The sequence below is a fragment of the Tachypleus tridentatus genome, chromosome 12 (genome assembly GCF_004210375.1).
Source record: "Tachypleus tridentatus isolate NWPU-2018 chromosome 12, ASM421037v1, whole genome shotgun sequence".
NCBI classification, from domain to species: domain Eukaryota; kingdom Metazoa; phylum Arthropoda; class Merostomata; order Xiphosura; family Limulidae; genus Tachypleus; species Tachypleus tridentatus.
In genome coordinates this window covers 29432267-29456028 of record NC_134836.1, presented here as the reverse complement: position 1 = coordinate 29456028, position 23762 = coordinate 29432267, and the positions used below count along the sequence as shown (strand labels likewise).

Below are 23762 nucleotides of genomic sequence, written 5' to 3'. Positions count from 1 at the left end.
AACCGAGAACAGGCAAAGTAGCCTTTTCATCGAACCTTGCTCTCTTTACCTTGAATTCAGCAAGCGTTGTGTTCTTGTATTTCGCATCTCCATGCAGCTTTAGGGAGTGTTCTCTTAATTTTGCTGGTGCTAGACTAGAATTGTTCAACTTGGCATTGCAAATCATGCATTGAGAACGCTGACTTCAGTATGTACGTATTCGTCCGACCACTTTCTGTTTTTGCTGGACATAGTTAGTATGAATGGATTGAAAGATTATGAAAAAATCATAAATGACGCACGATTACTACAGTCACAAGTCGACTGCTAAGCGCACGAAGTTCCCTGCAACACAGATATTAAGGCCAAGTGATGTGACGTGATCAGCTGCAGCCAATGATGGCCAAGTGGAGCATGACGTCACGAATCATACGGGTCGGGTAAACGGAACGGACACACACACAGTGTGTGTGTCTTGACCTCCGCCGAATCCTTAAGACTGACTCACCGAACCCCTGGGGTTCGATTGAACCCGGGTTAAGAACCACTGGACTAGAGGGAAGGAAGCTGGTCGTTACCACCAACCGTCAACGTTTGGGCTATTTTTTTACCAACGAATAATTAGATTGACCACACATTATAATGCTTCCATGACTGAAAGGGCGAGTATGTTTGGTGCGAAGGGGATTCGAATCCTCAACCCTCAGAGTACGAGTGGAGTGCCTTTGACTACCTAGCCATGCCGGGCCCTAACCTCATGGCGAAAACGAGTAATTTTTTGATATAACCTGGTTTTAGACAGCTGATAGTAAATAAACTTAAATATTGAGAGTCATTTCCTGTCGTATGAACAAAGAAATTTGAGTTGTGTTTTCTGGATATCTTCAGATAAAAATAGGAGCAGTCATCCTATAAATAGGGTAAAGACAACAAATGTGTGATCACTAGGCTTAGCAGTTAATGATATTTTGTTTCTGTTCTAAATTTAGGTTGGCCAAGGGTATGGAAGGATCCACTGTTCCTCATGTGGAGTGGGACATCAATGACAATTACATTCCTTCGGTAAGTACACTGTGTTCATGATATAAGTATTTTGTTGATACGACCTAACAAAGTATTTTACATGTACTTTACTATTAATTACGTGACACTTCTAAGCGGGATAGGAGGGTTATCTCTGGCTCTATCCTATCTCTTTGTAGGAATCATTTGCTAGACCTCAGTGGTAATGAATGAAGAAAATTAATTCTGTCATGTAACGAAGAGATAGAAAACTCGAGTAAGACGTCGAAGTTTCAGCTTGCATCTTTTTAACACAAGAAAATAAGAAATAAAAACTAGTATAACAAATAATCAAACAGCAGTATACCTATTAATACATTTTCCAGACTCGTGATTCATAGCCTGTTATTTGCAGACCACATTTTACAGGAGTTTTCAACGGTAAAGATCGAGTTTATAAATTCGGTTAAATAAAAATAAAGTTTTGTGGGAAATTTTCATTAAATTGTTCGTTTGTTTTTTTGAATTTCGCAAAAAGCTACTCGAGGGCTATCTGTGCTAGCCGTCCCTAATTTAGCAGTGTAAGACTAGAGGGAAGGCAGCTAGTCATCACGACCCACTGCCAACTCTTGGGCTACTCTTTTACCAACAAATGGTAGGATTGACCGTCACACTATAATGCCCCCACGGCTGACAGGACGATCATGTTTGGCGCGACGGGGATGCGAACCCGCGACCCTCGATTACGAGTCGCACGCCTTAACACGCTTGGCCATGCCGGGCCTTCATTAAATTACATGTGCTTATTGCACGTCATTGTCGCTTATCAACACTGCAGAATCAGCCTTCACAAGATGTGAATTTACAAACCCGTGAGGATGGATTTGATTCGTAAAGAATGTTTGTTTGTTTGTTTGTTTTAAATTTCGCGCATAGTTACAGGGGGACAATATGCGCTAGTCTTCCCAAATTTACAAGTGATAGACCAGAAAGAAGACAGCTGGTCAACACTACACATCGCCAAATTTTGGGCAACTTTTATACCAACAGATAATGGGATTGATGTAATATTTTTACGTTCCCACAGCTGAAAGGGCGAGCATGTGCTGTGTAATGGATTCTGCCCACAACAGATTTGGAGTCAAGAGTCCACACCACCAATTTATATCAGGCCTAGGTTTGTAAAGGAAACCATGACGAAACAATGTTTGGAAGCCACCATAATGTAGACTATTTTTTACACTATATTATCCAACATGTCCTTGATATCTCTATCATTGAGACCAAATTAAAGTTTTATGTTAATAAGTTTTCTTATATCATTAATATACCGCCGAGATATACTTTTGTTATATCACTGATCATACAAGTTCATTTTAAATTATATAAGGGTTTCTTATTCGACATCACCAACGCAAAATTATGTCAGGACAGAGATTATACATTCTTGTAAATATTATAAAGTAATTTTCGAGTGCAGTAGTCATAAACTTTTGATTTGGAGGAAAAACAACAGTCTTGTACTTTATAAACATCCCAAATTTCTAATCTATAGATTAATAAAAAAGTTTAAAATGCAAAATAAATTTGTTAATAGTAAAGCACAATAATTATAGAATAGGTTATTTATGATGTGCACAACACTGGGATCGAAACCCGGTTTATAGTGTTACATAAGTCATTAGAGTTCCCGCTGTACCTCTGAGTGGTATGAAATGAAATAACAAAATGTTTACAGACCCATTCTTGACATACATGAATAATGTTCTATTAAGAAGACTCTGTGGAATCTTTGTCGACGATTGTAATTGGTCTGTTTTAATAAAGCTAACAACTTATTTATTGGTTCCTCAAAATATGATGGAAACTGATCGCTCCTGGTTAAATCTTTTGAAAATTAACTGGTTCTTGTAAAGTGTATTGAACATTTACATTTCACTGCAAAATATGTTGAAACTGATTGGTCCTTATAAAGTATGCTGAAACTGATTAGTCCTTATAAAGTATGCTGAAACTGATTAGTCCTTATAAAGTATGCTGAAACTGATTGGTCCTTATAAAGTATGCTGAAACTGATTGGTCCTTATAAAATATGCTGAAACTGATTGGTCCTTATAAAATATGCTGAAACTGATTGGTCCTTATAAAATATGCTGAAACTGATTGGTCCTTATAAAGTATGCTGAAACTGATTGGTCCTTATAAAGTATGCTGAAACTGATTGGTCCTTATAAAATATGCTGAAACTGATTGGTCCTTATAAAATATGCTGAAACTGATTGGTCCTTATAAAATATGCTGAAACTGATTGGTCCTTATAAAATATGTGAAAACTGACACCAGTGTTTCTTATGTGTAATACTAGTTTTCTATTACTAATTTTTTTTTAATTTTTGCCATTAATTTTCCTATAACTTTTAACCAACGTTTTGTTTTGTGTAACATCAGTTTCTCGTACGTTTTAGGTGATGTTTAGTTTTTATACGACGCTAATTTCCTGTTACCTTTAGCCTTTTTTTTTATCATGGCGTTACTTTTATGTATCTTTCAACCAGTGTTTTGGACTTTTTCGTATGATACAAGCTTTTTGCAAAAATTGTTCGAGTAATATTTTTGAAAACCGCAAAAGAAATGCCGAACGAATAATAAACCTATTTACGCGAATGTAAAAGTGTAGATGTGTATGCATGTACATGCATATACACGTATTATGCTCACAGAGAAAGTGTGTACAATAGGAATGACAATATGGGTACCAGTATTTCTTCCATTCCCGCGTAGTTTGACATGAATCATTATTCTTGGGCACAGAGTTCTAGTTTATGGACTTTAAACACCAAGTAACAGATGTTAGACCAAGAGATAACGATATCAGCTGAAATATACTGTATTTCAAGCAAAATGATGCTACTGATAAAAAATGGATAGAGGTCGTTCCACTTGGAGTACATCAGGATGTCAAAAAATAAAATATGCCAATAACAAGAACTAAATAGAAGTCGTTTCGCTTGGAGTATATTAAGGTATTAAAATCTCAAATATGTCATTGAAGAGAACTGGATAGAATAGGGTGGTTGCAATTAAAAGGTTAGATTGGCCACCAAAGGATATAAGGGATAAAATTAAAGAAAATCATTGCAAATTTAAGAAATTTAAGTTTACTGGCATTACGGGAGTTTATATGATTATACAATATCAAGAAAGTTGGTTAAACACGGAGTTAAGACACCAAAAAGGGTCGACCAAAATGTTTGGCTGCAAATGTAAAAAAAGAATAATAGTAAATATTTCTTTTAATACATTAAAGGTAACCAGAATGTTAGGATGGAAGTAAAGAAGGATGGCTTGATAGATGATAAAGGAAGACTCGTATCTAATGATTATGAAGTGACTGAGTCATTAATTTTTTCTTTAAGTTTTTACTAATGATGTTATAAGTAATATCTTTGATCTTGAATAGTTGATAGATGGAAGAAACAATCATGCTAATTTTGAGCTTTTTAATAAAAATTGGGAAGTTGTAAATAATGATAAGGTTTCTATTTTTTTAAAGTCCTAGAATATTGGGCAGGTGCCATAATACTGGAAGTTAACTAACGTAAGTTGTAAATAATGATAAGGTTTCTATTTTTTTAAAGTCCTAGAATATTGGGCAGGTGCCATAAGACTGGAAGTTAACAAACGTAACTCCTCTTTTCAAGGGATGTGATAAAAATTGTCTAGTAAGTATTGAGCTAAAAATCCCATGTAAATTGTGGGAAAAGTTTTGGAAAGTCTGATAAAAGATGTTTTGTAAAGTCATTGGATAGTCAACATGGTTTTACTGAGGGGAAATACTGGCCTGCAAGTCTTTGACATTCTTTGAAAAGTTATTGCTTATGTAAATGAGGATAAGGGTGTAAATGGATTTTCAGAAAACATTTGATAAGATGCCACATTAAAAAATTACAAAAAGATCGAATAGACGGAAGAAAGGATGGTGCTATTATAAATGATGTTTAGACAAACTAAATTAATGTCACAAGTGGAGCATCTCAGGACTCCGTCTTAGGATCTTTGCTCTTTTGGATTCACATGAATAACATAGATGAAGAAATGGTCAATAAATTACTTATATCTGATGATGATATAAGATCTTGGACGTTACTGTCTGTGAGGATAATTCTATTACTTTACAAAAGGATTTAGATATTTACAGAGTTAGGCAAACAAATGGCAAATGGCTCTTAATTATAGTAAATGCAAGATGATGCATAAGTGTTACCATAACTAGAATTGTAAATATAAGTTGGATGAAAATAGCTTTAACTTAATAGCCATTCAAGCTAGTAGTTGGGCAAATAAGATTTTAGGTTGTATCTATAGAGATACTGAATACAAGACTAAAGAGGTTATAATTTCATTGTATAGGACACTGGTTAGGCTAAATTTAGAGTTTTGTGTTCAGTTTTACGTTCTTTATTCTAGGAAGGACATTGAATTGCTAAAAATGGTTCAGTAGAGAACTACTAAAATAGTGCCTGGAATATAAAGATTATCATACAAGGAGATGTCAAGACCTCTCGATTGTTTCCTCTTGAAGAACAGGGATTTAGAGGAAATATGATTGAGGTGTTTAAGATTATTAAGCTAATTGATAATGTTAATACATGATCATTGTCCATATTTAATCGTGAGAATGGTAAGACGAGGTGATACAAATATAACTTTTGGCAGAATAGAAGTCTTCTTCCGGTGAGGCAATTTTATTTTTCTAACTGGGTGATTGGTCTTCAGAACAGGTTGCTTTCTGTTGTTATAGAAACAGTAAATTTATGCGAGTTTAAGAATATTCTTTATAAGTGTATGGATAATACGTTCTGGATTTGAGAATGGAATGACTTAGATGGACCAATGGATTAACTTGTCCCTACACCTTATATTTTCTGTTATACTGACCATCTTCAGTAAGTCAGAAGTAATGTCACTTAATGCATGAGTTTTAAACAATTTCATCAACAGAAGGCCATCGTGTCAACAACACCATATTTCGGTAATATATTTACTCATCATTATGGTTAAAAGAAAAAAAACAGCTTAGCATTATTACAGACTCATGGTAATAAATTTCCATCCACTATTTCGACGATTATTTCAGACTCTTCCCTCCATAATTAACGCGCGTTTAATCTTTTCAGTTCCCATGTTGTGAGAAATGGTTTTGGCTGTCGTATTGGGATGTCTGTGCAGAGGCAATCAATTATTTCCTTCACTTATAGTGAACGAATCATATTTTTTTATATATTTTAAATTCATCTTTTTAACTGAAAGCACTTAGTAAATTAACTGTTCACGCTTCAACTTAACAGACAGGTATTAGATTTTAGGACAGGGATTTTGTATTACACGCTATTCAAATGTTAAACAGAAGATAAAATAGTTAGTATATTTAATTTGGGAGTAACTTCTGTTTACCAAACAAAATATACATAATTGGAACACAAAACACTCTCCGAGTTGGCTTGATCAAGAGGCATGAATGGAAGTTATGTATAAAATTTGTTCACCAGACAAAATCCGTGGTGTTCACACAACATAAGTTGTCTTTGTAGACTTTACTCAATAACAGAAGGTATATGACTGGGCCACGAAAATATTGAAGTGGTTTTATGAATATGAGAAGAACCCAAAACGCCAATTATCTTCATGGTTACTTAGAAAAGTTATTGCTGATAATTGTAATAAGATGTGTATAATTTCATTCATATTAAAGTTTTAATTAATTAAGTCCTGTTTACGCAGTTCCTTTTTATAATACTGTGAACTTCGAGTACAAGATAAATAGTTTGTCTAAGAAAGAAAGAAATTTTTGTGCTGACATCTGAGTTCGATTTCTGTTAACTGTAAAATCATTTCTTGACTGTTTTTATTGCATATTTTAGTTACGTAACTATAAAAACTACATAATTGTCTACATTTACAAAGAGTTTAAGTGTAATTATAATTAACTTGTTTATCACAAGAGCTGACCTTGTAATGATCAAATACTGACTGGGACTTACACATCCTGATTTTATTGATTTAAGAGTATTTTAAAAAAAACCTTATATACCATAATAGTAAACACATAATTTTTATGATGTTTTACTGTTGAATTAGGCACAAAGCTACACAATGGGCTATCTGTACTCTGCCCACTACGGGTATCGAAACCGGGAGTTTAGCGTTGTAGGGGCGCAGACATACCGCTGAGCCACTGAGGGGCGATTCTCTACTGAACTCTATTTTAATTAATTAGAATATACATAAGGTTTTGCGGAGATCTCTATAGATTCAGAACACAGTTTCAGAAATGGGACTCCTCTGGAAAAACATCTGGAGTCTGTAAACTTTTATCTGCAATGTTTCGAAAAATGTCTAAAAATTACGGGTTTAAAATTGTATTGCATCATCCCAAGTTGCACAATTTACCAGTAAATAATTTTGAAAGATATGAAGGCCAACTGAAGATTCAATGTCCTGATAGTTACTTAAATAATATAAACTATGAGTAAAATTAGACGTCCTGATAGTTACTTAAATAGGTAGTAGTTAGTATTAGGAATCATGAGGAGACAAAATGGCGGTCATAAAACTCACACATTTTAAAACTACCTTTAAAATATCTAAATATTAATATTTATTATTTCACAATATTGATTTAGTGTGTGTGTGTTTTCTTTTAGCAAAGACACATCGGGGTATCTGCTGAGCCCACCGAGGGAAATCGAATCCCTGATTTTAGCGTTGTAAGTCCGTCGACTTACCGCTGTACTAGCAGGGGACTATTGATTTAGTAAAACTAAAGATTATTGTACTTATAAAGTTACTTAAATCGCTATATACGTGTTTATAGAGTAAACCAAAATTTCACTATTTCAACAAATTTTCACCCAAGTAAGTGAATTTTCCAAACAAGCTTACAGGAAAAATGACGAATCTTATTGCTTTAGTTCTTTCACGGAACTATTCCGTCTGGAGTCTCAATGATTCCAATATGTAAAACGGACCATGTGCTGCTTTTGGCATGTTATTAGATTAGATGGTAGGTTGGTAAAGATTCCATAATAAAATCGAATAGAGCATAAGCGAGCCCCACGCTTAACATTGCTAGCGCACAAAAATATAGCTACTAAAAAGAGAAACAAACATGTATTATAAAAAGAGTAATGTAGCTCCAAATACCATAATTACAGTGACTTGCCAAACAAAATACAATTTTTAAGTAATTTGTTTTTCTTTTGTTGTTTTGACTTTCTTGTTTCAATGCTTTTGTAATATGAAAACTTTATATTACCATAGCTAGCTAATTATTTATATATCAATACTTACTTGTCTTTATAAAAGGCCCGGCATGGCCAGGTGGTTAAAGAGCTCGACTCGTAATCTGAGGGTCTCATGTCCGCCATTTCAGCTGTAGGGGCGTTATAATGTATCGGTTCATCCAGCTATTCGTTGGTAAAACAATAGCCCAAAAGTTGGTAGTGGGTGGTGATGACCAGCTGCCTTTCCTCCTGTCTTACACTGCTAAATTAGGGACTACTAACACAGATAGCTCTCGTGTGTCTTTGCGCGAAACTTAAAAACAAAACAAATCTTTATAAAATTTATTTTTTTATTATACTGTACTTTTAATTTCACTTGAATCTGTAATCCATATTAATGGATTGAAAAACAAAGTATATGAAGAATCTTCACAAATAAACTTCGGTTGATCCTTTCCCATTAGTATGGTTTCCTTAATTCGCGGCCCGGCATGGTCAGGTGATTAAAGCACTCGACTCGTAATCCAAGGGTCGCGGTTTCGAATTTCCGTCACAAAAGGCTATCTGCGCACAGCACAGATCTGCCTACCACGGGCATCGAAACTAGATTTCTAGGAGTATAAGTCCGCAGATATACCATTGCACTACAGTGAGGCACCAGGGAAATGTTTTTCAGCTCATTCCAATGTCTTTGAACCCGTAATAAATAAATTTTTAAATACATGAGTGATGTCGAGAAAACCCACTTGTAGAGAAATATATATGTAAAAACGGCTCGTTTGGGTTGAGAAAATATTTTATGTAGAAGAGCGAACAACGTTTCGATCTTCTTCGGTCATCATCAGGTTCACAAAGAAAGAAAGAGGTAACTGACCGGAAGCTGACCACATGTTTGAAAGGGGTTGTGTAACTGAGTGTCGGAATGTAGAGGGCGGTGTTAGATGTTTGAATATATAATTTTATATTATTTATTTTATTATTTTTAATATAGGTATAAAGGTGTTCCTTTGTATTGGTTTATTTTGGGCTTGAGTTGTTGTATAAGTAAAGCCTCTTTAATTTTGCGTTTGTTTATGTTTCTTTCTTTATTTAGTATTTGAGTGTTTTCTATGATTATGTTGTGTTTATTTGATTTGCAGTGTTAGAAAACGTGTGAAGATGACTTTTTATGTTCTTTGAATCTGGTTTCCATTTTTCTACTTGTTTCTCCCAATATAGAAGTCGTGGCAGTTATCACGTTGTATTTTATAAATAATGTTAGTGTGGTGTTTGTCAACATTATTTATAAAATACAATTTGATTTTCAAAGTATAAGCCACATCTGTTCTGAGACACATGTTTCTGGAAACGAGAAATCAGCCACAATATACGACGAAGCATTATGTCTCCAAATTTGTTTCCTCGCCCATGTCGGCCTTAATAAAGATGATGAAAATTCTTTAACTGTATTTACTAGCAATGAAGCCTGTATAATGCAAGTGATTTCACCAGACATATAACTTGTAGTAATTGTATCCATTATATTCACTATACTTAGATTACTTCAACATTCTTTCTACATTTTGTAAGCACTTTGCACCCCACACCCATCTTTTATACGATTTTTAAACAGATATATGTATGTGTGTTTTCTTATAGCACAGTCACATCGGGCTATCTGCTGAGTCCACCGAGGGAAACCGAACCCCTGATTTTAGCGTTGTAAATCCGTAGACTTACCGTTGTACCAGCGGGGGACAACAAGATACATGCTACACATCACAGAGCTTGTAATCAGAAGGAAGTGTAACTTTAAACTATGGCTATTTTGCCCTATGTTTTATGTGGAAATTGTATCACATTTTAGTAAATCTAGGTCCCTGGGTGGTGGAATTGTAACATGCTGCCAAACATGCTTACCCTTTCAGCGACGATTCATGATAACGACCAATCCCACTATTCGTTGATAAAGAGTAGCACAAGAGTTGGCGTGGGTGGTGTTTATTAGCTGGCTTTCGTTTAGTCTATTTCTTCAAAATCAGGGATAGCTAGCTCAAACAACCCTCTAGTAGCTTGGCGCGAAATTCAACAAAGAAGCAAACAATAATTAAATCGATTTTTTTTTTCACTCTGTTAGATCACGTGTTACAACGACTTCCAAGAATGGGCAGACGGCCATTGTCGTTTCGCGTATCCGCCAGACTGCGAGGAAGCCCGGCGACACTCGAGCGGCTGGGCCATGAGAAACACGAATAACCACAATGTCCATATTCTGAAAAAGTCCTGCCTCGGGGTTCTAGTCTGTAGTCTGCTGTGCACCTTAGAAACTGGAGGAAAAGTGACACTCAGACCTGCCATTTGTGATAAAGCCAGAAAAAAACAACAAGGTAAGGGAAGATTATACGTTCCGTAAAGTTCACAAGAAATTGCAAATAAAAATGTCCTTCATAAATATATATATATATAATCCCTTCTCGGCGGCTAGAACATGGAAGCTAATTTACTCTAGATATCTTTACAAATCTGATAAAAAGGAACCCAATTTAGAAAAAAAACAATGTTTAGAGATGGCTCGAATGAGGAGTAAAATAAATTATTTTATTACAAATGTAAAACGTTTCGATATAAGCTTGTAACAACGTTTCTTTTATGACCCATTCAAGCCGTCTATAAGCTATCTTCTGGAAATGTTTATTGTTCTTTAGCAGTGAGGAAGTTTTATGTTATGTGACTTTATGAGCCTTTTTAAAGTTTAAGAAAGAATTTGAGCCACATATAAAAAGTGTGACCAGAATCAGCTGCTGAGTATGCTAGGTGAGCTGGTGAGTTCCTTAGGCAGTTAGTTCTGTGCTGTGAATACAGTTGGACAGTGGATGTCTGCGGCTAAATAGCATGTCTCAGAATAGATCTGCCTGATACTCTGCAAAATATCATTTTGAAACATTAGCCATCAAATTAAAGTTAAAATAATTTTGGCCTTGAACATGTTAAAACTCAAATTAGGGGAATGACGTTCTATAACTTCAATCTATACAACTGATAATCTAACTAAATCTAGATAGAAGGCACTAATAGAATTCAAAACATTATAGAATCACATTATATTCTGTAATTTCATTATATTAATTTGGGGCAACTTGCAAAAAAAATTCAAATAAATGTTCAATTTAGGCACAATTTCCAGTAATCTCGCCTGTAAATATCAATTTTTAGAACTTTTCTGCCCATCCCGCAGCACACTGCAAATCAAATAAGTGCAACATAACCATAGAAAACACTAACATATTAAGTAGGGAAACAAAGACAAGCAAACGCAAAATCGAAAAAGCTCTACTTATACAAGAACCCAAACCGTCATTAAACCAATAGAAAGGAACATATTTATACCTATATTAACTTAACAACCTAACTGCAACACCCCCTACAGTCTCATACCCTAAGACATGAGCCCATCAACGGTCAGTTGCAAATGTTCTTTGTTAACCTGAAGATGACCTAAGAAGGTCGAAACGTAGTTCTGTAGTTTATATTAATTAAAATTTTAATACATTTACTAGCCGTCTTTAGAATACATAAATACCGTTTAGAAAATTTGTTACACGTTTTAAAAACATTATACACCATAAGGAGTTAAAATCAAGAGATATAGGTAGCCCCACCGGATCACAAATGATTTTATAAATGTTCATTATTTGATAGCCAACCAAATTTGACCTTTGTTAGGTATATAGAAAGTGTATAAGTGTGCAAGGTTTGGAGAGTTCCTGATGTTAATTCTATTTTTAAAACAGTGTGATAAGCGTTGCCTTGGAAATAATGGGCCAGTTAGTGTTACTTCTGTAATGGTAAAATCATAGTTTGATGAAAAATAATTTACAAAAATAATGTAGCCAACATAGATTCACCAAACTAAAACCCTACTTCACTGATATGTTAGTTTTTTACGAGGATTGTGTGTTAACTAAATCCTTGGATAGTATGGACTTGGTATACTTAGATTTTCATAAAGCTTTTAATTTTATTTATGTGCCATTAAAAGGTAGGCTTAGAAAACACATCAGTCAGTGTTGGGGAAATATTTAAAAGGATGTTTGGGTGAGTGTCAGCTAAAACTATTAATTAGGTTTGGTTTGTTTTGAACTTCACGCAAAGCTATTCGAGGGCTATCTGCGCTAGCCGTCCCTAATTTAGCACTGTAATATTAGAGGGAAGGCTAGTCATCACCATCCACCGCCAACTCTTGGGCTACTCTTTTAACAATGAATAGTTGGATTGACCGTCATATTATAACGCTCTCACGGTTGAAATGGCGAGCATGTTTGGTATGACAGGGATTAGAACCTACGATCCTCAGATTACGAGTCGAATGCCTTAACTTAACCACCTGGCCATGCCGGGCCCATCTTAACTGGAACCAGTAACAAACTAGGCACTTGTAACCAGCAGATTACCTCACAGACCAGTAGTTGAGTCTCTCTTATTTACATTAATTATATTAATAGGGACATAATTACTGAATTAGTCAAGTTTCTGAATAACATTAAACTTTTGGATAATTTAGTTGTATTTAGATGAAAATGTTGGAGTACTGCGTAATGATTTGGATCAATTGGTTAATTGGCCAAACATTTTGTAAGTAACCTATAATTATGATAAGTAAAAGATAACGGATTTGGAGTATCTTAATTTGGATCACACATTTAATACAGGTGGGAACTCACTCAATGATGTCACATGTTGATCAACAAGTCATTGAAGTAATCGAGGTAGTACTCGAATGTAATCTTGTACCCGTTTACTGTTAGATTATTAACACTGAAATTAATATATAATGGATTTAATAAACAAACTCTAAATAAAACTATTAAAATATTCTCTGATAAGTATAAAAGTGTATTAAATAGATATGAAGAAGTAAAACTAAGGGAATTTTACTAAAGGTCTTTCGTAAGTACTTATAGTTGTTAATAAGGTCGTTTAAACAAACTGCCACTACTTTAATGAGGATAAGCATCTTATCTCATATAAAGTCTTGTTTAGAGTAAGAAAATTGGTAGTTACAGTGAACTTAATTGATTGGTTGTTGGTAGTTATAGGATACTCTATATTAGTATAATTTGTCAATCACGCTACTAATTAATACTTTACCATTATAATAATTATAATACAAACAGGAATGCCAACTTCAGGAGGTAAGTTTATCTTGCTTACTCCCACGTGATAGTACATTTTCTCATGTGTTTTTTTTCCTTTTTCTTTTTTCTTACTTTAAAAGACAGTCACCTTCCCACAACTGTCTGCAGGTAGTGAGGTACCGTAATGCAGATGTGGAACATTGTGGGCTTGAGTAGCAACATCTCGCCTCCTAATTTTTAATTTCTATTTATTTTGGTTATTTTAATATTTAATTATTATTATTATTTATGTATTTCTTCCTGTGACACTGGCAAACAAGGGTTAAGACTGATAGACGCTGTATCCCCACCGCAATGTGGGTTCTATTTCCTACAAAACCTAGGGTACATTGTATATCCCACATTACAGCTTTAGTATGCTTTTAATTTGTACAGCGTTTTTGACTTTGTTTAGGATTGTTTTTGTTTATTATAAAAAAGAATAATATATATATATTATTTAACTTATAATAGTGCAAGATGGTAAAATGTTTCACCAGTGTTTAATGGCAACGTAACAAAATGTAATACCGTCAAACGGTAGTCTGTTTTACCCATTTATAATAGCGATGTAACAACATCCCAACCAAAATATTCAAATGACGTTAATCATATGCTGGTTTCTTAAGAGCAAAGATTCCCAACTGTGGATACGTCCATCTCAGGAATCGGAAGCCAAAATCAGTCATTCAAACACTTAACACATTTTACCAAAACATAGTCCTGCAAAGAACTTTTAGAAGTTCACTGTTTCAGACATAAAGAATAAATTTCTGAAGTTCATTCCTCTCCAAGGTTAGTATTATAGTATGTATGTAAGTGTATTTGCATTCTACGATATTTTGTATGTTCCGTCTTGTAGGTAAGCCTTGCCCAAACAGAAAGTGCACAGGTCGTCTAGAAGTGTTGCCTTGTAGAGGGCAATACGGTTACCCTGTCACCCATTTTTGGCGGCACACACGTGATGCCATTTTCTTTCAAGCCAAAGGTGTTCATGACCACCCGAAGCCAGATCCTAAAACTACGGCTGAGACTAAAAGATCTCACGCAGTCCTTAAACGAGCGAGAAGAGGAGCCGATGGAACAGCTATGGAAAAAATAAGAGCAGTAGAACAGGTACGTCTGACAGAAAAACTTATTCACACCATAAATTGTTGAAAATCTTACTTGTAGGTCGTGTTTCCCCCTGGACACAACAACATGTCACAAATATTTTCATCTCGGTTAACAAAGCAGTATTCAAATATGACAGTTAAAACAACTTATTACGAAATCTAATCAAGGTACAAATTTAATAATTGAACAATTTTAACTCGAAGCTACACAATAGGCTATTTGATATTTGGCTATATCAGGGATGGAACACCGATTTTTAGCGATATAAACCCACGATCTTACCATTAAGTCATCGTGAAGAATCTGAAAAAATAAAAGGAAACACAGACGAGCTATAAGTTGTACTCCAGTAATCTCTAATATTGTTCAAATACAGCTGGTAAAAAATGCTGTTAGGTTTTCTTTTAAAAAGAAACGCTTTCCTTCGTCGATTCAGAACCAGAAATTTCCTGAGTTTACCCTGTAAAAAAAAGTATGCGTTCAGAAGTGCTCAAATTATTGGCTTTTTTTAACTTCAGTTTACTTAATTTTCTTAGCCCTATCACTGTTACTTCGGTTATCGAAGTTACGGAAACTATCTGTAAACATTTATAACAAAGCCACATAGGACTATCTGTTGTGCTCATCGTGTGACATCGAACCCAAGATTTTAGAGTTGCATTTCCTTAAACTTACCACTGTCCCATCAGGGGACAACTATCTGAAACACAGCAGCTTTTGTTCTGAATAATTTAATTTAGTAACATTTCAAAGATATCTTACAGGAAGATTTAAAGAGAAAAAAAAATGCATTATTTCTCACCTTAAGTATCTAAAGAAGCGAAACCTTAAAGAAGACATTATCCATTACAATGATATATATAATGACAACTCTTTGTTGGCAGGTTCTGTAGTCACGTGATGCATTGTTGGCAGGTTCTGTAGTCACGTAATGCATGTTCGGTTTTCTTTACCCAAACAAATACAGAATTAAGTTGACCTTCAACCTCTTCATATCTTTGGAATATGATTGTTTTTTTTATATATCTCAGAACGGTTGGTATGGGTATTAACACTTTTACTGACGAGAAGAGAACAACGTTTCGACCATCCTAGGTCATCTTCAGGCTAAGAAGAAATTTATTTTTATTTCAAGTGGGTCTGTCGTCAACAAGGGTGATTGTTTGTTTGTTATTTTTAATTTCGCACAAAGCTACACGAGGGCTAGCCGTCCCTAATTTAGCAGTGTAAGACTAGAGGGAAGGCAGCTGGTTATTACCACTCACCGCCAACTCGTGGGCTACCCTTTTACCAACGAATAGTTGGATTGACCGTCACATTAGAAAGCCTCCGCGGCTGAAAGAGCGAGCATGTTTGATTAGAATGGATTACGCAATCCTCGGATTACGGATCATCCACCTGGCCATGCTGGGCCTTGGAATATAAAAATATATTTATAGAAAAATAACATTCACTTTTACAAGTTACTGAGACAAGACAAACTGAAGGTTAAATAACGCGCTCTTGGGGAGATCGAGTTAAAATTAATGTTATACGACTTGATCCCCCATTTGTTAACTCTAAGGTATAAAATTAGTTAATAATCGCTTGATGTTTAAAAGATAGAAACGATTTGTAATCGTTAGTTGTATGAATACCGTTCATGTTCGGGGCAAGGGTAGCTTCTAGGCAATCAAACAGTATAGCGACCAGATTTTTAAGCACGCCATAAGCATATGTAATTACCGTTATTAAAGTATTGTTGTTGTTTTGAAGTAAGTACAAAGCTACTTAATGGGCTACCTGTGCTTTATCCACCACCGGTATCGAAACCCGGTTTTTAGCGTTGATAAGTCGACAGACAAACCGCTGAGCCACTGTGGAGCTATTGGAATATTCGGTTACTTTATAAGTAATTTATTTACATATAAACATCAGGTAGAAGTAATAAAGAGTAACCAAGGAAACAAAGCTTCTTAAAATTTGATGACCAGCAAATTACATAATATCAGCATAAGATTATTGTGTATGCATATTTAAGTAATGTCTCATTTTCTCAGAATATTAAATTACTTGGAGGTATCATGGTTAAAAATATCAATATTTTAAATCTGTCAAAATATTTTACGATACATCATGAAAAGGTGTGAAAAGTTGCTTTTTTGTTGTATTTTTATTTCGCGCTAAGCTAGCCGTCCCTAATTTAGCAGTATAAGACTAGAGGGAAGACAGCTAGTCATCACCACCCACCGCCAACTGTTGGGCTATTTTTTTACCAACGAATAGTGATATTAACCGTAACATTATAAAGCCCCCACCGCTAAATAAGCGAGCATGTTTGGTTCGAATGGGATTCAAACCCTCGACCCTCGTATTACGAGTCGAGTGTCTTATCACATGGTCATGCTGGGCGCCAGTGTAAGTAGCTCAGAGTTTTGGATCTATTTGAAACAAAGAGTGTAACACAATTATGTTTTTTTAAAGTCGATGAAATAAGTTAACTTGATGAATTAACTTAGACATTTCCTCTCACTGCGGACATGTAAGTTTATTTGTATTTAAGTATAGACTGAGAAATAAATGCTATAAATATTACAGCTACGAAATTCAACAGAAAAGAAACACAACAAACCAAGTTCCTCTATCAATCAGCTGTAATTTTACGTAATTATAGAGCTAAAATTAGGGGTTTCGACATCTGCTGCTGACAAAGTACAAATAGCCTATTTTTTATTTAGCTTTGCTCTAATCCAAAATAAATCCAAACATTTCTGCTTTTTGCTTATATCACGAATCGACAGTCTGCTCCTTATGATGATCAAGGCACAATACCAACAATATAGGAATCGAACATTACATCTGTGAGAACCGTATGATACGCCATAATAAAAAACAATTTATACTGTTGCTCGTGTAACTATTACAGATCTGTACTATTTCTACAGAAGAATGATAATTTATGATAACAATAAAATAAATACTGATAATAAAGTTCAACTGTAATAATAATCAACTGTAAATCTCTCACCACACACTGGAAAATGTTCAATTAAATAAATAACATAGATTTTCGTTATGTTAAACAGCTATTAAAGAACTCGAAATATCCCTTCTTTATCATGCATTCACGGTAACGCCGCAGGGAAGCCGCCAGCGAACAGTGTATGGACATCGCGTGCCCTATCTAGTGGAAGTCATACCATGAAAAAAAATGAATTCTTTATCTGGGATACAACAGGAAATTTAAAAAAGAAAAAAAGAGAGATAAAGCCAAGGCAACAAACTTGCTTTTATTTCCACAATAAAAACTTAAATGAGGTAATAATTTCAGCTTCAGAAACTGTGAAATAATGGATGAGATCCATTATACAAAATTTAAATAAAAGCTTTAACGAGAGGCTATTTTGTCATTAAAAACCGATCAAATACACTTGCATGACCAGCAAATAGCTCCCCAAATATCCCCGACAGCAATGAATTAACCTTTGACTTTGTTAATTGGACGGCGAAAAAATTACATTAGTGGAATGACATTTGGTCACCTAGGTTATTCTTAGTTCATATTTTTCACTAACTTTCACCTGCAATATCCGAAACGTGCGCTTACTTGAAAGATGCTGATAGGATATTCACTAAAAGAATATAAAGCATCATCTTTATTTAGAACCTGTTTATCTTCTGGTGTCCAACTAACTCACTTCTTCGACAGATGATTACTTCTCAACCCATTTCATGTTCTTTATTGTGAAGAAACTTAAAAAAAAACAAAAACATGTAAAGTTGACATCTACATATTCGTAGTGTGGTTTTAGAACATTGGGTACGTGAGATGGGTCTAATAGCCCCTTGTTATCCAAATTCGTCCTCACAATATATGGAGCTTCAAAGATCCAGCAAGCTAACAGTTTCTTTTCATACGTTATTAAAACTGAACTGTCAAGAAATTTAAAAATAATAACGAACTCCCAACCAATTTTTAGGAAAAAGAGTTACTTCAGTCAGAATTTTGGAAACAACCTTCAATGAGTTTCGGTGAGTATCACCAGAATTTTACCCCTTCTTGTTATCCCATAGAAATGAAAGAAAAGTTGGCACAAGAAGTATCATCAGATCCAAAAACATGTGTAGTAACAGAAACTACGCGACTTTTGGAAAAAATATTATGCTCGACTGACAGTCTAAGGGTCGCTTACTCGAATTCCAGTCAGACTGAACATGTTCGCCCTCTTAACTGTGGGGGCTTGACAATGTACAACCAATTCGATGGTAAAAAAGCAGGTAAAGAGTTGGCAATGGATGGTGATCAACAGCTGCCTTTCCCCTAGTCGTGCTCTAGTCTGATAGCCCTTGTATAGCTTTGCTCGAAATTCAAAGCAAACCAAAACTCAGTAAATATTTTTAATATTAGTTTAGTATTTTTGTACGTTTTGGAGTGCATATATACATAAAGATTAATAAAGAAAAGCAGAAAATCATACTGCAAGTTATTCATTTTGTTTCATTGTAATTTGGACATCTGTATTGTTTTGAGACAGTGAGAGTTCTCACCTTGCTTGATGGTTGTGGGTTGACCCCTTCCTTGTTGTAACAATATTTATTTCATGTGTGAAACATTTCATTTGTTAACTTTGTTAAAATGTCTGGTTTTTCTACTACATAATTTCAAAGCCACTAAAACAGGTTGTTTATGATTTCGTGACAATCTTTTGTTTTATTTTGTGACGTCATGTTCGTGTAGTTAGCAATGCCAAGATCTTGAGTCCTATGATTTACTGTTCCCGACTCACAACCGCAAATACGTGCTCCGCGCTTTAAGTCCATTCGTACTTAATAAGAGTAAAGGCCAAATTACTAACCTTTTGTAACGCACACAATGAACCATAAAATCTGTATTTCTCTGCATGAACCACTAAGTCATGCTTGGCCCTTATATATGTATATATAACAACATATATCTGCTCTTTACTCAATCCAATGTATTATTCACTCATTTCTTTTTGCTATTGATATTTATTAATTAAAAATATAACTCACGAGCAACAACATTACGAAATCTAAGAAACTATATGTGTTGATAAATGTAAAACATTCGGTTATATTTTAGAATATGTTACTACTTTCAAATGGCTAGCGATAAATTTGCAGACTTATATACCAATAATTAAGTTTCTATATTCGTGATAACCACAGCACAGATAGCCTACTGTTTTAGTTCACGCTTGAACACACACACTTATGTGGTGCTAAGACTATTATGAGAAACAGTTTGTTTATATATTTCTCAATATATGGTCATGATACTAAAATTATTTAGAATATTCATTTCCTTTCATTGAGTTTGGTTGGTTTTTCCTAGCGAGAAGTCAGTGAACTTGCTTCTAAAGTACCAACCACCAACCATGATATTTGGAAGTTTACAACCAGCTGCACAGACTTTCTCAGAATGTCTCAAAGCTCTTTCACGCCCTCTACCACAGTAGAATATAGTAAGTTAATTTTTTTAAAGTTTTATTTTAGCAAAGTGTACTAACAAATGTGTATATAACGGATTTTATGTTCTTTGTTTCAACATGATTTGAGTAGACTGACCTCTCAAAAGTAAAATGTGTTTTATAAGTGCCATCGATTTCTGTATTACGTGATGCTTCTCGAGCACGTAAAATTCGGCTTAAGTTTAATGTATTTTTAGGGTGAAATATCAGTGCAAATGACTTTTGTTCTGTCTTTCAGGGACTCGGGTATTTTTCGATAACATCATATTTATCGCATACTTTATTCACAGTTACACTGTACATAATTTAACAGGTGCTGTTCAACGTCCTCTTTTACTTACTATTCACGCAGATAAATAAACTAAGAATGGCATATTACAGTTTAATTATTAGACACGCGTCTAATTTTAAAACAGTCTAGTCCCATCACTGTGCAGAATACGTTTTCATTTTAGTTTGTTTGTTTTTGAATTTCGCACAAAGTTACTCGAGGGCTATCTGCGCTAGCCGTCCATAATTTAGCAGCGTAAAACTAGAGGGAAGGCAGCTAGTCATCACCACCCACCACCAACTTTTTGGCTACTCTTTTACCAACGAATAGTGGTATTGACCGTAACATTATAACACCCCACGGCTGAAAGGGCGAGCATATTTGGTGCGACGGGGATTCGCTTTAGTAGCTTACGTTGTTAATGGTAAACTAAATGAATCACATATTTAAACCTCAGATTTCTTCTCCAGGTTTTTAGTCAGAATGAGGGGTCATACATTAATTACGCGTTGAATGAATGAGCAAGTTTAGTTAAAAATTTGTTTTCCCTGGTTTCATTGTTTATAGTTCTAACCACGTCCTCTTTACCAACTTATTACTACGTACTTAACGATAACCACCCACGTACTGTGATCAAGTTATTACCATGTTTGTAATGGTAATCTTGCACATATTGTGTTCAAGTTACTACTGTGTTCGTACTCGTAACCGTACACATATTATGTTCAATTTACTATTGTGTTCGCAATAATAACAACGCCCAATTTATCAAGTCTGCTGGGTTTTTTTTTTACTTTAAAAAAGACTGCATGTGTGTATACATTTATTTATTATCGTGAAAGCGTAAGGTGAAGGGCGTGACATGATCTGGTGGTATTTATCACTGCATGAAGAATATCCGGAAAATGTCTGGCAAAGTTCAGATATTTAACATTACTGTTAATAAGTTATAATATGAAAATTTAGGGTTAATGAAATTAAAATATGAAAGTAAAATAAATAACTTGTATTAGTACTTCTTTACGATTCATTTTTAAAATTAGAAACCGTGCTGCTGTTAAAAGTTGATATGCTGTTTACTAAACAGCCGTAAAGAAAAATTTTTATAACTCCCTTCTATTTATGTGATAGTGTTTTAAAACGGTTCTAAGAAAATGTATCACGTTTGTTGTGAAAAAGGTTAATACTTCGTTAGGTTTTATTTAACGTTTTATTTTTTTGGATTCACAGTGGAAAGCCGATGTCCTTATTCACCATTTGAATGCTTGTGCCTATCCCAACACAATATTAAACCAGTTCAAAGTGATTGTTCCTCGCCAGGAAGACTTCTTCCCATCACATCTCAGTTCCCAATTTGTGGTGATCTCGATGACGATCCAATTAACATGACAAACGTCATAACGTCGGCCATTGATGTAAACGCTGATTATTTATTCCAGGCCATTGACAGCTTAATGAATGAGAACCAGTCTTGGGAGAAAGAGCCTTCTATGCTTCTAGGGCATGACATTGACCACAAGTGTGAAGATGTTTCTTATCCGTCCCTTCCCAGCGCAAACACAGATTATGAGTATTACACTAAGAATAACAAAATGGACGACTCTCTGTGTGTTCCAGAGATAATAAGCACTATTATCAACAACCCAAGTCAAACGAATCTGGTCTTTACCGACCAAACCAAACCCTCCTCCATTCCGTCTCAAAATCTTAATCTCAGCTACCAAGAAGACATTCTAGCGCAGGACCTACCAAGTAACAAAACTTCGTGGTCTGATTTATCCTGTTTACAAGAAGAGGACTGTGCGATGACCCAGATGACCGACGTGTCCGCTTCTCAGTCCCTTCTGTCTACTATAGACAGTCCTTCTCTGGAGATGGAGGAAACTTCAGCATTCTTTAATTTTGGAACTCCTGTGACGCAACGAACGGTGAACGTGTTTCCTCAGACAGAGTACGAATCACACTCCTCGAATTATTTTTCAAACTATACACCACCTCCGAAATGTGCCAAGTACACCGATGAACACCTTGTAAGAGAGGCATCCCTAGAATCTCAGATGGGCGAAACTGCATACAGTTCAGTGCTTTCTTTTACTACATATAACTATTGGGGCCAAAATTACTTGGATTCTCATTTATTAATAAATAACAATACCGATGAAACTGCTGACTCACTTGACGTAACAACTTCGGTTGCACTCGATAACAATATATCTCTAACATTGTGATTTGATATATTCTATTAACAATAAACTTCCTTGACGTTGTGATTTGATACCTCCAGTTAACTGAAAGTCTATAAGTATCCAATTTGATACCTCTAAGCAACCTGACGTTATAATATGATATCTCCAAGTAATAACAACTCCCCTTACGTAGATATCTGATAATTCCGGGAAAAAACTCTCACATTGAGACTTTATATCTTTAATAAATATCTTTAAATAACAACAAACCCCAACGTTGTCATTTCATACCTCCAGGAAGGAAAGTTTACGTATAAAGATATTTAGCGACTAAAGATGACGTCATTACATACGTATATTGAGATACCTGACATAAAAGTATCACATGAAAGCACCAAAACATACATTTTTAATAATCATAACGAAAATTTCAAGTTTAAATACAGGGCTTGTTATAAATCTCTTAGGCTAAGTTAACCCTTAAGTACCAAAGTGCGGTCTGTATGGCCGAAATAGATTTTATATATTAATGGCTGATTTTCGTATTTATATAAATATTGAGATGTTTTTGTATTCTTGCAGGTTACTGGAAGTTTTTCAATAGCATAATATATTTTAAATAAATTATACATTTTCTTTAAATAAAATAACTGCTTGTGTATGACAACCCTTCTCGTACTAGTTACTTCATATAATACACGGTATGTCTAAGATAGTTTATACATTATAGTGCCTAAAAGTCGAAATATGACACATTTAAGATATATCACTTAATAATATCCTTAACTCTGAAGATGCCATATTCAAGGTACGTCATATAATGGAACCTTTGACTCCATAGAGTCCATAAATAGGATAAGGTTCAGATACTGCCATCCTTAATTTTGATCTATCTACTATTCAGTCACAAAGCAGTCAGCCAGCAGCACTTTGTTGGACTCGTGGACCGAATAAAGAGATTGGTTGTAACTCATATAACACACTCATATAACGCACTCAAAGTTTAAAATACGGAGTATTTTTAAGGACATCATGTCTCGAACCCTGGATCTTTCCATTTACAGTTTCACACGTTATTATTAGGCTACACCCTGCTCTAAACAAAAGGTATCACCTTACTTCTGTAAGCGAATGATAAATTACAATGTATTATTCTGAGTACTGTATAGTGACTATTACATTTAAGCCTTTCTCTTTTGCTTCACAAAGTAAGATTTTTAAGTACTATAAGATAAAAGTACATCTATAAGAAAGGAAAGAGAATACATTTACTCTAGCTGAAATAAACCATTTTAAATAAA

The 23762-nt window shown here is 34.7% G+C and overlaps 1 protein-coding gene across 1 annotated transcript in view; it reads left to right on the top strand.

The window, feature by feature from the left end:
* The window catches only part of LOC143235444 (uncharacterized), a 33966-nt gene extending 10857 nt beyond the window's left edge, over window positions 1-23109 (top strand). Inside the window, exons 2-6 of the mRNA XM_076473618.1 lie at window positions 969-1041; window positions 10381-10630; window positions 14280-14533; window positions 19869-19998; window positions 21506-23109. Coding sequence (XP_076329733.1) covers window positions 982-1041; window positions 10381-10630; window positions 14280-14533; window positions 19869-19998; window positions 21506-22503 — 1692 coding nt within the window. The 5' untranslated portion in view covers window positions 969-981 and the 3' untranslated portion in view covers window positions 22504-23109. The remainder of the gene's footprint in view (window positions 1-968; window positions 1042-10380; window positions 10631-14279; window positions 14534-19868; window positions 19999-21505) is intronic.
* Window positions 23110-23762: the final 653 nt, after the last annotated feature.